The following is an 18,009-nucleotide window of genomic DNA, read 5'->3' as shown; positions in this document are numbered from 1 at the left end:
GTGAATTATGTGGTCTTTGGAACGACCAACTGTTCCTCATCTTTCACAAGGATATGGTAGTCCTCTGTCCAAAGTGCTCCTTCCTTGGAACTGAGAGGCAAATGGGAACCATGCCCAGAGTGTGCACAGAGGAGGTGGACTGGGCTCCCACCTAAAGCTCTGAGTTTAGCTCTGGAATGTCACAATACCATCTAACTCAGGATATTGTATTGCCAATCTTCCTTCCTCAACCTACCTCCCCAAGGGAGATAAAGTTTCATTCTCTAGATGTTTGAAGGACACTCTTTAGGGACTTACTCTTGTTCTAAATCCTTTTGGAAGTCCACCCATCTCTTTGTCTGCCACTCTGGACCTAGGAAAGCTTTTATTTATTTATTTATTACACTTACATACCGCCCCCATAGTCAGAGCTCTCTGGGTGGTTTACATAAATTCTAAAATTGAGATAAAAACAATTATAAAAATTTTACGTTTTAAAACACAGAACATACACACATAAAGCATTAAAAACCGTTAAAAAAAAACTAAACATGTGGGTGATTAAGATGTGCTGCCATATGCCTGGGCAAAGAGGAAAGTCTTAACCTGGCGTCGGAAAGATAGCAGCGTTGGCGCCAGGTGAGTCTCGTCAGGGAGACTGTTCCATAGTCTGGGGGCCACCACCGAAAAGGCCCTGTCCCTCGTTGCCACACTCGGATCCTCTCTCGGAGTAGGCACCCGGAGGTGGACCTTAGATGTTGAACGTAGTGACCGGGTATATTCACATTTAGAGAGGCATTCCATCAGGAGAGGCGTTCACATCCAACGTCTCGCCAAATGGGTGGTCTCAACCATATTCCTAGCAGTTGGCACACCCCCTGCAAGTATTGGGCCATTCCACCAAAGCCATTGCTTCTCTGCTATATTCCTCAGAGGTATCTTGCTCCCACAACTCTGTAATGTGGTGAAGTGGGCTTCTCTGGTAAGTCTTATTTGTTTTTAGCATTCAGATGTGTGACTCACAGAGACCATGAAGAAGGAGGACAGGTTGCTATAGTTCTTTGAATGGTCATCTGTGAACTCACACAGCCCACCCTCTTCCCCGCTTCGATGCCTCGCCTTTTCATTTCCCTCTGCTATGGCAGATTCGGAACTGAGAGGCAAGTGGGAGCCATGTCTGCAGTGTGTGCAGAGGAGTGGGCAGGATTTCCGCCCAAAGCTCTGTGTTTAGCTCTAGAATGTTCCGAATGAGTGTTCTGTGCAGATGCACAACCCATATGTGTGAGTTCACAGATGACCACTCAAAGAACTACAGTTACAGGTAAGCAACTTGTCCTTCTTTTAGCAAGGCTGATTGATACAGTTCATGCCATCATTTTGTTCGCTTCTAGTATTTCTCTCCTTTTGCCCCGTCTTAGTGGTGGGAAATTCAGGGCTGCCTTTGCATTGTCTATTTTTTGAAGAGCTATGAGGATAAGATTGTATTTTTTTGGTTGGGGGGATATCTTTGAGCTTGAGAAGGAGTAGCTGACAACTCTGGTCTCATTTAAGGTCATTTACTTCAGTTGGTCACTCAACTTTTTATAAATGGCTGAATGTGGGATCTCATTCCACTTACAAGATGGTGTTTGAACTCACATCAGAGGAGATGAAAATTTTAAATGTGGTGTTTTGTGCTACAACCCCATAACTGCCACAAATCAAATGATGAATTTCATGTGTGAATTAGTCATTAATAAATTGGCTCTCATTAAGTGGGGGATACCATCCTTAATCAGCAGTGCTTCAGGCTGAATGTTCAACGTAAATACTACTAATAATTTATTCAACTTATCCCAGCCTTGTATCGTCTCTAGCTTCCTGCTAGCTAGTGTATTTTTAAGAGTGTCTTCCTGAAGCTTTAAGAAGGAAACTTGCAACACAGTCCGATGCAAATTGTCTCACAAATTTCTTTAGGGACTTACTCTGTGGTTGTGTGGATTTGGGATTGCAACCTTGGGCTCTACACACGCAGCAGAATGAGATGGTAACATGTTGAGACAATTGTATGTGAAGTGGTACAGTCCATTCTAAGTGGGGGATCCCTGCAGATAAAAAAATCCTTACACAGCAGGGAAGGACTTGGCTACAACCTTCTTCCCTGATAGTCTTGTTTTCTCTTCTTAGCAGGGTTTTGTTTTTTGTTTTTTTAACATGGGAAGCATTCAAAAGTGCTTTCTCTCATTCATGGATAGTTAGAAGTATTAAGAGTCCATGTGGTAAAAATAAGGTATGACAAAATTGCTGTTGCTTCTACTGCCTCAGTATTCTACTACCATTTTGCTGTATCTGTACATCTAGCCTAAGCCTAATTTTACCTGAAGTTCTTCATATTAAAAATGAAGTAACTCATTCTTAAGAAAGCTTGCTTTGTGTTCATGTGTGTAGAGATGTGAAAGCCTGGGGAGGGTCGGGGGGGGGGTAACCCAGAATATTTTTAAAAAACATTTCCCATGGATTTTTTTCCAGGATTTTTTTTACAGTTTCTTTAAAGTCTTCACATCTCTGAGTATGGGTGTATTGTATTATTTTTATATTGTATGAGGGAAATATGCCACTTTAATATCTTTTATAGTTTAAACTTCCTTCATGAAAGGCATAGGTTTGTGCTCTCTCTCTCTGTGTAGCATGGCCCTGTTTTCAAATAAATGAAAATGAAAACAGAAGTGGGTTCTGTGGTAACACATTCATCACAGGGAGCAGTTGTGTGGAGAAACAAACTCCAAAAATGGCTTCAAAAATATTGTGTTGTCTTTTTTTGAGTTCAGCCTCATCATTCTGGATCTTCTGTCATGGGTATGACTCCTGAAGGCATACCTGAGCTAATAAATAGTAAGATTAAGTGCTGCCCCCCACTACCACTTGAGTACAAAAAATAACTGTCTGTATTCTGGTGACGTTTGTATGGGCAAAAATATGGCTGTAGATTTGGCCTAGTTTGGGCTGGTATTTCCTGTTTTGTGTCACACCTGCCAATAAGAGCTAAACAGTTGGACAGAAACAGGCAGAAACTCTGGATCCAGACTGCTTGGTCTGACACCAACATAGCCCTGTCTTACCTCTTTGAGTCCCTAATACAAGACAGGTATCTCTTGCGTTCCAAACACGAGACAATGGATGACAATTCTTGGAATGAGTCCCTGGCTGCGTATTTGAAGTCATGGGTATATTGACTAGATTTTATCTCTCAGTTCTCACCGGGTGTATGTGTGTGTGTGTGTGTGTGTGAGAGAGAGAGAGAGAGAGAGAGAGAGAGAAGGAGGAGGATTTGCTGTCCAATTAGCAGCATTCCTGAGGCGTGAGTGGGTGCTGCAGCAGCGTTGTGTTCAGTGCAGTCAGCTACTGAACAGTCCAACAATCCAAAGGTGTTCCAGTGAGGTCTCCTGTTCTGGGATACGGATGAGCTGGTTTGCGCTTCTCTTGGCAGAGAGAAACTATTTGGGCTCCGTGTAAAGAAAATGGATAAATTTGGAAAGCATGGGAGAACTGGATTTGTTAGGACTCGGATTCCTAGACCCCAGGTCGTATTGCAGCCAGTCCAGTCGTCTGGGCACTCAGGTGTTTGCAGGTACTGTTTCATTGTTTTGGGATCCCTCAACTTGGGTGATCACGCTAGCATAGAAGGCAGCATGAGGTGGAACGACAGTATTATAATCTGAAATTCAGGTAATGCAATCAAAGGGAAATTCTTAAACTTAAAGTCTACTGGAAGAGAGTAGGCAACAGAAATATAATTAAGAATGTGTCCTGCCTACTTACCTACTTGTAGTTTCAGTGTAAATCAGGCACATTTGTCTGTTTTGAAAAGAGTTTCCTAAAGGGCTGTTTAAGGAAGTGTAAAAAGTGCTTTGGTACTAGAAGCTGCTGCATAAACTATTGATTAAATAAATCACTTGTTCAACAAATTTTCTGGTTTTAGGGAAATAAAAGGGGGGAAGTTGATGAGTGGAAAAGTTTCTCATTCAGAGTTTAAAAATGCATAATTGTGAACACATCTTTATTTAACGAGAACTAAATGCAGGAGTTAGGTATGACCAGTGCTTTTATATACACTATATATGGGCTGCAGTTGTAAGCGTGCTTATTTGCACGTTGGTTTCAGTGAAACCTGTACTACAGCTTCCAAGTACTTGTATTAAGAGTTACTATATTATTGTATTTTGTGTGCTGTTTCCAATATTTGATCAGCTAGTATACATGTAATGTAAAACTTCTCATGTTCAGAATATAAGAGATTTTGTTTTTGTTTTTAGTGTAACTGTCATCAATTTTGGTAGTTAGTGGTTTATTTTGAAGGGTATTTATTGCTAGTATGTTACTTTGCTAGTTTTTGCTTTATGAGTAGGATTGCTTATTCATGATTTCTCTTACCCTTACTGCATCATATAGCTATAGGAGATTTCAGTTAACAAAACCCTACTAAACTTGAGTTCAGATATATTGCTTGCATTTAACATACACCCAGTGCTAACCTGCATGAAAGTAAGTCATGCAGTGCTTGCATAATGAATCCTATGGTATATATTTGTAGGCATGATTAATTGAGCCTGTGACTACATGATGCTTGCAGAATGATATGCAAAATTCCCGATAGTTTAACTGCCCTTCTAAATGATCACTTAATCAATTAGTGTCATAATAACCACAACATGCGTCTTCGATTGCTGTTAAGATGCCTAGCCTCCTTGAACCCGGTAATCATGATTCCATCTTTTCCAAGCGCTGTTAACAGGACATAATTATTGATCTAGATTCTCTTGCAACATCTCCCTCAACTCACCCTAGCAAGTTGTGGTTTCTAGCGCCAGCAAGATTCCTATTCTGTGGGCTGGGTGCCAAGTGTTCTGCATTTCCTCTAAGCTCAGAAACTGACTTAGTGACATTCCACAAGATGGCCAAACTTAATGCAGAAACTATTCATGCATTTTGACGACTGTTTGACGATTCTTGTGAGGCCAACCTGCCTTTAGCAGTTTAAAGATAAAGCCTTTAGTACCTATTCCTTCTCTCTGTGTATGTGACCCTGAATTAAACCTCATCTGTACCTTTTGTTTGAAAGTAGGCTAATAATAATAGATGTAATATTGAAGCATGGACGGTATTTGTGTGCAAGACTTACCTTTCTCTATATTGTGAAGAGATTGCGAAGAGCTTATGTATTTGTGCTTTTAATTTCCATTGCCCCTAAATCTCTTAAGCATGCAGCTTAAGTTGATCTTTGAGTGGATCCTTCTTGGGTTCTGTTCTGGTGGGGTTAGCAAATAGTTTATTCCTGTACTGTTTACATCACTCCTTGCTGATCACTGAGCTAGGAAGGTTTTCTAATATTCTCGGGGGCTTTCCTTTTTTTCCCTTTTAAAGAACTGGGTTTGAATGACACAATAACCAACGGTGGGTTAATAATTGGTGGGTTATTGTGTTGTCCGTTGAGACTTTTACAGACCATGGTTGGTTATTTGGCTGAAATAACCAACACTGTGCAGAGTTGATTATTTGAACAACCATTGGTTATTGTGCCAATGTGTCGGGTACTGTTGACTATTTCGTTGTACACAGTTGCCTATTTTTGGCAACTACAAAGTCCCCTGGCAAGAGCTATCACTCTGCAGCTGACAGTCTAGTCCAACCAGCAGAACTCACAATGGCTGATGGGATACCAGTGGGAGGACTGAGGGGGAGGAGAGAGGGCAGGGAATGTGTCAATCAAACACACTGTTGACTAATAGTTAACTTGATGCTGGCCTTAATTCATACCACAGTTGATTATCTTCATGTTGTGTGGGGAGTCTCCCCTCAATAATCAACCATGCAGTTGACTGTTAACCCACCATTGACTATTGTGTTGTCTGAACACAGCCTAAGTCTTTGTTGTTGCATTACTGGAAATTTGGTTGCCTCTTGGTTGCTTTACAACAGAAGCTTTTTATTCTCTCAGTATTTTAACACTTAATTTTAACTTAAATTTAAATTTTACTGTTTTAACTCTGTATTTTAATTTTATATCAATTTTGCTGCGTAGTTTTTATTCTGGTTGTACTTTTTATATTGTATTTTGTATTTGTGCTTTTAACCTGTTGGTTGTCTTACTATGGTTTTAATTTTTGTGAACCGCCCAGAGAGCTTCGGCTATTGGGCGGTATAGAAATGTAATAAATAAATAAATAAATAAATAAACAAATCTCCCTTAACTGTATTAAATTATATGATAGCCTGTGTAGTGATGAAGTAGTGGAAAATGGCTTTTACTGCCTTTGGTCTAACATAGAAAGGAAAAGGAAAATAGAGTTTGTACATCACATGCACAGTACCATCTGCTTGGAATAGCATGTTAAACATCTATCAACATTACTGCAAAAACTGGTATTCACTGGATATGCTACCTAAATCCTCATTGGAAAAACTGTATTCAGCCTTCTGAGTGTATGAAGTGCTGAGGAAAAGCAGACCTCCCTCGGAAAGAAAGTCTAGAGGATGTGTGTGTGTGTGGTGGTGGAGGCGGCTTTCCAGATCGTGCTCACTCTTGGTTTGCCTCTATGGCACTCCATCACGAACTTGGCAGGCCTTTCTGGAAAACACATTTCCCCTTCCCTCACATTGGCAGCCACAAACTGCACGGAGTACTTGGGGTCAGCTTCGGCTGATCCGCCAGCTACGGCCTTTCCTGGGCAGGGACAACCTAGCCACAGTAGTGCATGCACTGATAACTTCCCGGTTAGACTACTGTAATGCACTCTACGTGGGGCTGCCCTTGAAGACAACACGGAAATTGCAGCTAGTGCAAAATGCAGCAGCTAAACTACTGGCAGGTACATCTTACAGAGCCCACATAACGCCGGTTTTAAAGGAACTGCACTGGCTGCCTATACGCTTCCGGTCGGAATTCAAGGTGCTGGTAATGATGTTTAAAGCCCTAAACGGCTTGGGACCTCGATACTTGAGAGAGCGCCTCTCCTTATATATGCCTGCCCGAGACCTTAGATCTGTTGGGGGAGCCCTTCTCCACATCCCACCAATGCAACATATATGTTATGATGGGACAAGGGAGAGGTCTTTCACTGTGGTGGCACCCCGACTGTGGAATGCCCTCCCCTTGGAGGCCCGATTGGCGCCAACATTGATTGCATTTCGACGCCAAGTAAAAACATGGCTTTTTAATAAAGCCTTTGATGGTTAAACTCATTGGCACATTGTTGTAACTGCATCTATTGCTTTTAAATTATATATTGTTTTAACTTGGATTATGGTTTAATTTGTTTTTAACTGTGTATATTTATTGTTTTATACTGTATGTTATCTGTACGCCGCCCTGAGATCTTAGTGATATTGGGCGGGATATAAATATTTTAAATAAATAAATAAATTGTATATGTTGTTTCCACCTTGACTGACCAGCATGAGCTAGCTTAGCCTTCCTCAATTATGTGAGTTGCAATCAAACACAACTGGAGCTAGAGTACCTCTCAGGGCTGGAATGTGGGTATTAGAATCTTGGAAAGAGCACGCTCAGTTGCCTTTTTTCCTTATTATATGAGGTGGAGGGTGGTAGATACAGTAGCTCACCAAGATCCCTTGAGGAATCCAAGTTGAGCTGGAGTATGGATCTGTATATTTCAAGTTCCAAGTCCAATGCAGTTTGGGCCAGGAGTGTTTGGAAATGCACATAGTTCTGTTTCAGTACCTTTTAAAAAGTTTGGCTTGGTTCATAAACTTGGTAAGCGGGTGCTCTAAAGTTGCTTGATCTATGGCAATTAGATGTTGAGAAATTGAATGCCTTTTTGTGCTTGTAGAGGCAACAGCTACCCTAGTGCATATAGGGAAATGCAGCTGGGAGTGGTGAGAACTTCCTTGTGGCATTATTACTCAGTCTTCCCATTTGTTACTTAATTGTTATATATCTTTACGCTAACAATTTCCACTCACGTTAAGAGTGAATTGGCATTAGTGGAACATTGCTGAGCACTGTGTTGGGCATGCCTGTCTCTAGAAATGTGAGCCTAGGAAATACCTAAGCTGCCTGAACTAGTGGTAACACGCAAGACAGCAACTGGGGTGGACAGAGTGTCAAGGGTAGTAAAGCTTATTGGGCGACCAGTTGCCAATTCTCAGACTTGCTTACCCCTCAGGGTTGTTGTGAGGATAAAATTATGGATGAGAAGGAAACCATGTATGCTGCCCTGAGATTTCTGGTAGAACAAAATGTCATTAAGGTAGGAAGTACTGAAATCTTACAATGTAAAACACATGCAAGGCCATCTTGAGAATGGAAAGAATTTGTCTGCAGAACCTAGGATTAAAAAGAAACATACTAGGAAAGTTTAGCCAGACAGTGGTTTTGACTGTCTATTTCTCTATTGATGCAACAAATATTGCATACTAGGGATCTTCCGGGTCCAAGTGATGGAAAACGGTTGCTTGCCGCATGTCTTGACGCTGTACTATCTTTGCCCTCTGTAGCAGGCACAAGGCCCCTGGGAACTACTTGTATATGTGCGGGCATGGATTTTCCACCTCACATTCTCCTGTACTACAATACCTGTACAGTGCAAGTCCTTCACAGTTGCCAATCTTAAACATTATCCTTTTTTATTTTAATTCTTTATCACAGATGCATGGAATTTGAACTCTGCAGTGGCAAAACCAAATGATAGTTAACTTCCTGGTGTTGAACAAGTAACTGTTGATACGTTTTACTTCAGATTGCACTGTATGAATTTTCTCGCTTGCTGATTTACAAGGTGAAAATATTGGGTTTTTAAGCCAAAGTGCGCTTCTGAGAGGTGCTGAAAAGCCCCTTGAAAACCAAAATCCCTATTGTTGTGATTTTCATTCTATATAGCACCCTTTTCCAACCTGCTGTCCTAAAAACTCTCATCATGTCTAGCCAGCAGTGCCAGGGGTTGATTTTTATGTAGCCAAAATGGTATCATCTATGCACAAGAGGAAGGAATTAGCAGGCTCGTGGGAAACCCTGGGTTTGCAGAAATTAACAGAGAGAGAGAGAGAGAGAAACAACACAATAAGGATGGAGCTTGTTCAGTGGGTATGGAATGCTGACTGACTGTGGGAGATGGAGAGGAGGGGGAATGGAATGGGACTATCCTGGAAGAGGTCATGGCTAGCTGCAATCCCACACTGACACTTTGTTGCAACTCCCAATTGTGTTTCTTGATATGTTGCTACTGCTTTCGTACCATTTTTAAGACTGCTGCTTCACTTCATGATCCCAAGCTCTCAGGGATGACATAGTGAACATGATGGCACTGTAGTGCCATGTAGCCAATTTGATTTGGTTGCCTGATGTCACTGAAAGAAAACAAAGCCAATCTTTTATATTAATTTAAGTTAATATGTGGAGGGACCTTCTACATATCCGAAAAAACTGTACTGTCTTAGGAAGAGGAATATTCCTTTTGCTGAGGCAGTTTCATTGTAGCATAGCAAGATGGAGAGCCTCAGTCTCAGATTCATTGCCCTCCTCTAAGGTTTCCTCTACACCCCTCCCCCAACAAAAAAGCATCACAATTTTAATAAAACCCAGCCTCTTCCCCCATTTTGGGCTCAACGCTACATTAGCTATTTATTATACTGTTCCCCCATCCCCACAAGTAGTGGTAAGTTTAAAATGAAAATAATCAGACTGAAATAAAAGAAATAGATAAATAAATGCATAAATAAATATTGAGATGATTTGGAGATAATGTTAGTTTCTAAAATAAGGATATTTTTAGGGCACGTTTTACACTTTAAAATTACACCCCACTTGCTCAGGAGTAGGGCACTTCTTCTTCGTGGTCTCTGTGCATCACACTTAATGGGGCTCTGCACCTGCGCGGAGCCTCAGTCGGACTTCTAATAGCTGAGAATTTTTTGGGCGGGAACTCCTCCCCCACCATCATGTGGTATATATATGATGTTCCCGCCCAATCCCTCAGTTCCTCTTCGACTGCCGTCGCCTTCGCCTCGTCGGGACTAAAGTGTTCATACTCACCCTTGCTGAGATCCTCTTTTCTTCTTTTACCTTCCTCCTTTCCTTGTCTTCATCTTTTTGCTCCCTAAAAGACAAAGAAAAAACAAAGTAAGAACGTTTAGCATCGCTCATCACGTCCTTTGGGTGCATAGCCTCGAAGGCCCCGTTTACTAAATGCAGCCAGTGTGGCAGTAAATTGCCACCCCCTGATGGACACACGCTTTGCCTTTTGTGCCTCGGAGAAACCCACGTTGTTGAATCCTGCAGGCATTGTATGTCCTTTTCTAGGCGACCTAGAAAAAACGGCAGATAGATTAAAGGCTCTCCTGTGGCAAAAAGTGTTCCAAGCAGTTGATTCCAAACAACAATCCAACACGGCGTCCATGGACGAACCCATCGCATCCACCTCAAAAAACCACAGTACCAACTGCAACACCAACAAAAGCAGTACCAACTGTCAAAACCACGTCCAACTCGTGGCCGCCCCGATCTGCCCCAAAGATGTCACCTTTGACAGCCACCCAGTTGTGCCCATCATATTTGGCAACAGGCTGACCCAATTCCATCAAGCCTGGACTTCAGTCACTATGGACGCATGGGTACTCAACATTATAGCAAATGGCTACCGCTTAAAATTTACCAGCCTTCCCCGCCTAGGCATCTTGAAGACCACTGCCCCTACACAAGTGCTCACAATGGAAACCTTAACCCTCCTCCAAAAGGGAGCAACAGCATGTTACTACCAATCCATATACAAATGGATTTTTCTCCCGATATTTCACGGTCCCCAAACATGATGGGGGACTCCGCCCCATCTTGGAACTTCGCCCCCTAAACAAATTCATCTCAACCAAAAAATTCAGGATGAACACATTAGGAGCAAATCTATCCCTTCTGCTCCAGGGAACATGGTTCACATCCATCGACCTCCAGGATGCATACTTTCACATCCAAATACATCCCAATCACCGCAGATATCAGAGGTCTTCCAATTCACAGGCTTCCCATTTGGTCTTTCCTCTGCCCCCAGGGTCTTCACAAAATGCATGGCCCCAGTATTTGCATTTCTCAGGACCCAGGGCCTTGAGATAGACCCGTACTTAGATGATTGGCTAATCGTCGCACCCGAGAAAAACAAACTCCAAGCCGATTTGCTCTACACCCTCCATCTCCTGGATACCCTTGGTCTCTGCGTCAACATAGAAAAGTCCACCCTACAGCCCTGCCAAACTATCCAATTCATTGGAGCACAACTGGACTCCCAAGATGGGAGGCATATCTCCCCAGAGACAGAGCCATCAATCTCGTCTCCTTGGCAACCTCAACTTTCTACAAAAAGCGCATGCCTGTGCACACTATCCAGAGACTTCTAGGCTACATGGCAGCCACCATAGCTATCGTGGAGTGGACCAGGCTCAAAATGAGACCCCTCCAGCTCTGGCTAACAGAAGTCTTCGATTTCGCATCCGACGGCCGTCGGATCCGTCTCTCCCTCCCACACACCACAGCATGGTCCCTACTCTGGTGGATGGACATTTCCAACCTGACTCGGGGCACCCTGTTCCTAGTTCCCTCACACACAAGGACCATAACAACAGACGCATCCCTCAAGGGCCACCTCCAAGCGCAGGGTCTCTGGTCCACATCCGAGACCCATTGCCATATCAACAGACTAGAACTCTTCACCGCATGGAAAGCGATGATTTCTTTCGAGCCAGACATTACAGGTCGCCAGATCCAGATTCTCACAGACAACACATCTGTATTGTGGCACCTAAACAAGCAAGGAGGCACACACTCACCACCACTTGTCAATCTCGCAATCAAAATTCTTCCTTGGACAATGTCCAGAGATATACGCCTCACTGCGGTTCACATCGCAGGCATCTCCAATACCTTAGCAGACTCCCTAAGCTGCTCATAAAGACATGCCACGAATGGGAGCTGGCACCCTGCATTCGCCAATCCATATTTCTCAAATGGGGACAACTACGGTAGATCTGTTTGCCTCCCCACAAAGCACAGCCTGCCTCAATTTTGCTGTAGCAAAATTTTGCTACAGAACTTTGCTGTAGAGGGAGGAGTCAAGCTGCACACTAATGTGTGTGTGTGTGTGTGTGAGAGAGGGGGGGGGCGTTGAGAGGAGACACGTTTGAGATTGAGAGTGAAGAGGCTGAGCACTGAATTGTATGTTTTTCGTTCTGCTACCCTTCTATGATATTCATGAACTCTGTCTTTTTTCAGTACATTTGGTACATTCAGTACATTCAGTACCTTTTGAATTTCATTTCATTTATTATATTTCTATACTGCCCCATAGTTGAAGCTCTCTAAGTAGTTCACAATTGAATTTTTGATGTAATATTGGAATGCCTTGAGACCCGCTGCACTTTAAAAACTCCTCTGGAGTCCCTGACTAGAATAAGCAGCTTAAAGAAGGATATGTGTTGGTTCTAAAGCTAGAGGCCTGGTTCAGACAACACGCTAAACTATGCTGCTTAGCCACAAAATGGTTAAGGGAATGCATTCCCTTAACTATTTTGTGGTTAAGCAGCATGGTTTAGCATGTTGTCTGAACCAGGCCAGAGAAATGCCCTGAGGCACAGTCTCCTCTGTAATTCTGGTCCGTAACTTGCTGTAAAACAGAGAGGTGCTTATTGGATAAAGGTGGGCAGCGTATTCAGCATGGCTAACTGGAACCTCTTCATGTATTTACATATGCCTTAAAGGGTATTCAGCTGGTGCAGAATGCGGCCGCCTGAGTATTGGTGGGGCTGAGGCAATTTGATCACATAATGCCTATTCTGTACCAGCTGCACTAGATACTTGTGTGTTCCCGAGCCCAATTCATAGTGCGGGTTTTGACCACACTTTAAGATCACAAAGGCCCTTCTCATTTGCCCACCCATGAGAGCAACTAGGTGGGTGATCACATGTGACAGGGCCTTTTCTGCAGTGGCCCCACAGCTTTGGAACAAGCTGCCATTGGACATCTGCCATGCTCCGTCATTGCAGACTTTTAAGAAGGCCTTGGAAACATATTATTTTACCATGGCCTTCTCATGATGTGACTACTGTTGTTGCTGCTGCCGCTGCCATTGTGTTGTTATTGTTGCTGGTTTTATTATTGCCTTTTATTGTTGCTGTTTTTATTGTTTTATTGCCATGTTTTCATTGCTTTTAATATTTTAAATGTTTTATGTACTTTATTGCTGTAAGCCACCTGGCAATGTTAAATAAATAAATGTGCATGCCCTCTTCTTGAACATGGCTTGCTCTCTATATTGTATATAAACCAGAGGTAGGCATACATTTTTATTTTTATTTTGTCAAGGGGCTGATCTATTCCCCTCCCCCTGCTGCATGCCAGCAGCAGGTGGGGTCCCAGTCAAAACTGGGCAAGAGTATCATGTTTTCTGTCTTTCTTTCTGACATTCCTTTCTCCTCTTCCCTCCTCCCCAGCAGGCTGTAGGGGCGAAGGAGTGATCACTCTTCCCAGAAGTCTGCTTTCAGAGGGCTTTTGAAATTAGGTCATGTGGTCCCCTGGACCACAGGCTGCCCACTCCTGGGGTAAACCAAGGCAGTTTTTACAACAGAGAAAAATAATTGTACAACAATGCAGTATGAGCCAGGGTGAAAGATGACATCTGTCTAGGACATTTCACCCCATATATTCCAGGGAAGGAGTATAGTGCCAGCTAGCCACGGAAGCAACGACTTGGGGATCATGCATTACCTATGAAGCTGCCCTTCAGAACAGCTTTAAAACTCAAATAGGGCAAGACTATGTGGTGTAGTGGTTAAAGTCTTGGACTGGAAGTTGGGAGATTTGGCTTCTAGTTCCCACTCTGCCATGGAAGCTCATTGGGTGACTTTGGGCCAGTCACAGACTCTCAGCCCAGCCTACCTCAAAGGGTTTTTGTTGTGAGGATAAAATGGAGAGGAGGAGGAGTATGTACGATGTCTTGGGTTCCTTGAAAGACAAAAGATGGAATATAAATGCAATAACTAAAATAAAAATAACATCCTATATTTGGAGCATGCAAAAGCTTTTTTTTTAAAGTTACATTATTGAAATATATTGTAAAGATATTTACATAAACTGATTGCCTTCCTTCCAAGCCTGAAGTTTACGATGTCCCTGGAAGGATTATGAACAAATTATGTATTTTCATAACAGTATTTATAGAAATATTTTAATTTCTCCTCCCAGTCTACAAGACGGGGTAAAAGTCTGCATGTAAAATCAGCTCAGTTGACATTCTTCTTAGGCTGGTACTCAGCTGACTTACATATGTACTGGAGGCAAAATTGATCTCCCTGAAAGTAAATAGGAAGCTGGACTTTTGTCTGTGAAGGCGCTCTACACCTGCTATGTCTGCAACTACATGCGCAGTGCTTGTAAAGCATTCCAACTATTGTCTATAAAAGAGAGTTAACAATGACTGGATTTCTATGGTGCCTGAAGGTGCTTGGTCACTATTTGAATATCATTGTTTGAAGTGAGATTGTTTGGGGACAAGGATATATCACTTATCTCAAAAGTATTTAAAACATTTAGGGCGAGGGAATGCAAAACATGCTCATAAAAGACAAAAGTTTTAAGTACTCTGCATTGGTTTGAACTATATTGGTAGGAGTTGATTCTGGGGCAGATGACGCCAAGGTCACATTTGCAAGATGGTGCTGAAAGGCTTTGGAAGCATGTTAAATACACACAGAGGTCCTGGCAGTCTGCACACAACAGAACAGGTGTCAGAACGTAAGCCTGCGGTGAATATTGGAACAGGTGATCTGAAAGTTGCCAGGTAGAGATTCAGCCTGTTGGAGTGACTGCCCAGCTCTGGATAAAGCAGGAACTGCAAGGAGATCAGCCACTCCATCACAGTGGCTGATATGCCAATAGATTGACATGCAATCCTGATTTCCCCTCTTCTGGCCCCTCTAAAATCTTCTGAATCAGGTTAGCTTCCTCTTGCCATATACAGATCACCTTGCTTTTCTCTGCTTTGCCTCAGCTTCACCACAACTTAGGTCTGTCAAGAGATCAGTTAGGCGTGTGCACCATCTGGTAGGCTCCTAGCTTAATTTTACAGGAAGTTTCTGATTCCATTCCATTGTTGACTACTCCTGCCATGTTGACATTTTATAAGGAGAGTCATGTTGGACTAGACTAAAGGCCATCTAGTCCAGCATTCTGTTCATACGTTGGCCAAACAAATTGCCATAGGGAGACCCAGAGGTAGAACATGAGTGCAATGGAACCCTCCCACCCATGTTTCCCAGCAACTGGTGTACATAAGCGTACTGCCTCTGATACTGGAGGTGGCATATAGCCATCAGGATTAGCAGCCATTCATAGCCTTAACTTCTATGAATTTGTCTAGCCCCCTTTTAAAGCCATCCGAATTGGTGGTCGTTGCTACAGTATGTCTTGCAGTAGCACATTCCATAGTTAAACTATGCTCTGTGTGAAGAAGTACTTTTATCTGTCCTGAATCTCCTACCAATCAGCTTCATGAGATGACCCCAAGGTCTATTATTATGAGACAGAGAAAAATGTCTCCCTATCCACATTCTCAACACCATGCATAATTTTGTACTGCTCCGTCATGTCTCAGCTTACTTGCCTTTTCTCTAAGCTAAACAATGCCACAAGGATTTTAACCTTTCCTCATAGGGGAGTTGCTGGGATTTCAAATCCCAGCATTTCTTGGATTATAGTTTCCATACCAAGCTTGTGCTTCTCCAGAAGCTCCATGGTCCATCACCATTGGCGATGCTGGCTAGGGTTTATGGGAGTTATAGGCCAAAAGGTATGGCACCCATAAGTTGGCCAATCCCTGATCTAGATAGTTATTGGGGAAAGAAAAGATGGAAAGACCAGTGGTAAACATGACAGTAATGATGTTGTATCTCTGTTGCTGAATTGGAACATGGGAGAGGTTAAAGAAAAATATGGGTGATCATATACGTATGAAAAGTTTATGGAGCCATAGTTGATTTTCTCCTATCCCTCCAACAACAACAACAACAACAACAATAAACCTTGTGCATCAGTATACAAAAATGAGTTCCTTTGGAGGCCAGTGGGACTTATTTCTGTGTGAAGCCGTTTGAAGGTTGTGATCCAGTAAACAGCTTACACTTCAAACCTTACTGAGAACTGTTGGATTGGAATTGACTGGAAGAAGTTGTTCTTACGCCAAATTACTTTAAGTTGTAGGTAGGGAGAACTGTACTTAGTAGTTCAGTTTTTTACTCTGTAGTTCAGGTTTTTTTTTCCATTTTTCTGACCTTCAATACGACAATGTGTATTTAGGGATGATCATTATGCTGTGGGACCAGCTAGATTCCCCTATGCTAGAACAGTTTTCTGCTAGTCAGATCTGGCTGCTTTCCCACCTCTTTTGTTTACTCAGGCCACATAAAGTTCCTGCAATGCAGGGGAGGCCTAGTATCAGTTGATCTCGTCTACGTAGGTTTAAGTAATTGCCTAGCACAATCCATTATTGGAATGAGAGTGCTTGGGGCAAAAAAAACCTTGGAAGCAAATTAAAGAGGGACTTAGTTTCCCATTGCGTTAACCCCCCTTGCCTTTTTTATCCCTTTCATCCATCATCTCTCTGCCAACTGCTTATTTGACCTTGAGATACTAGTTGAAGGTTAGCGGAAGAGCTATGTTCCTTGCAGCTGTCTTTAGGTTCCTCTGGCTTTCTACAATCCAATGCTCTCCCATCCAGCAAATTCTTACTTGGGGTGTGTGTGTGTGTGTGTGTGTGTGTGTGTGTGTGAGTGATCTCTATCTGTGAGTCTTTGGCCTAATTCACATGACTGAAAAAAGCATTGCAGAACAGGCTGAGAACCACCCTGGTCATCCATTCATGCAGTGAGGTATCCTTCACAGGGCTCCTCATTTTTATGCAAATCAACCCTTTTTGCCTATGTTACGGTATTTTCCCCTAGAAATGACTGTAGTATTTGGCATTTGCATCTTCCAGTGTTGTTGGTTACATTTTTAAGACACTCCACCATTCCCCTTTTATTCTGAGTAAACCGGCAACCACTGTATAGAAGATCACATTTTTGTTGGCTTGTATTTGTGGCAAGCAACTCTACTCTTTAAAGCAGCTGCAAACAATAGGAGGAAATGCTCTTTATTAACACAGCTGCTGAACTGGGAAGCTGCTTGGATTTTTGCCCTGCATTTTTCAATGTTCCTTCCACATGGAGGATGAAACCAGTCACTTGGGATCTTGGTAGTTCCTTGGGTGGAATGTGCCAACCTTGAAACAACTGACTATATAATTTATATTTATGGATCATGCATGCAAAGGGCATACAATAATAGTTTTGATCCTTATTTGTCTTTGTTTTATGGTGGTAAAGATTGAAAGTCATATAATGCTTGATGGCTTCTAATGCTAGAATAATGTTAGTGATAGAACACTTTAGACTGAATTTCCATGCATTTTTACTGGGAGCAACTTGGGTTTCCTTCTGAGTAAAGCTGCCTAGGGTTGTTCTGCTAGATGACTAATTTGCCTCAGGCTTCTCACACAGACCAGGTTGAGAGAGAGATAAAAGTAGCTTGGATAGAAAATTAGCAGCTGGTCATTTGTGATTTGAGTTCTTAAACATATGTAATGGATGTCAGTTCTAACAAGATCTCATTATAATGAGATTCAGGACAGTTCTAGTTGTCATAACTGCTGCAGGAAACACTCTTTGGCCCAAGTTTCCAAAGTGCATATGCTACTTCTATACTTCATGCATTAATATTAGTATTCCCAGAGGTTTAGTGCATAGACATAAGCACAGTGTTACACGTTACTATGTTCTAGGATTGGGTGCAAAGCAGCACAGTCATTTAAGCTTTTTAATAATTATGATGTGTCTGAGTGAACTCGATTATTTATACCCACTTTCATGACCCTTTACTCCACTGTACTTTTTCAGGTGCCCCAGCGAATACTTGTATCACACAATCTGTACTTGTATCTAAATTGCTGCTACCCACAGAG

The 18,009-nt window shown here is 42.4% G+C and overlaps 1 protein-coding gene across 1 annotated transcript in view; it reads left to right on the top strand.

The window, feature by feature from the left end:
• Positions 1-3,320: 3,320 nt before the first annotated feature.
• The window catches only part of ARHGAP40 (Rho GTPase activating protein 40), a 45,178-nt gene continuing 30,489 nt past the window's right edge, over positions 3,321-18,009 (top strand). The window contains exon 1 of the mRNA XM_063120052.1: positions 3,321-3,586. Coding sequence (XP_062976122.1) covers positions 3,477-3,586 — 110 coding nt within the window. The 5' untranslated portion in view covers positions 3,321-3,476. The remainder of the gene's footprint in view (positions 3,587-18,009) is intronic.

This window comes from Elgaria multicarinata, chromosome 1 (assembly GCF_023053635.1).
Source record: "Elgaria multicarinata webbii isolate HBS135686 ecotype San Diego chromosome 1, rElgMul1.1.pri, whole genome shotgun sequence".
In the NCBI taxonomy this organism is placed as follows: Eukaryota; Metazoa; Chordata; class Lepidosauria; order Squamata; family Anguidae; genus Elgaria; species Elgaria multicarinata.
This window is presented reverse-complemented; position numbering and strand designations above follow the sequence as displayed.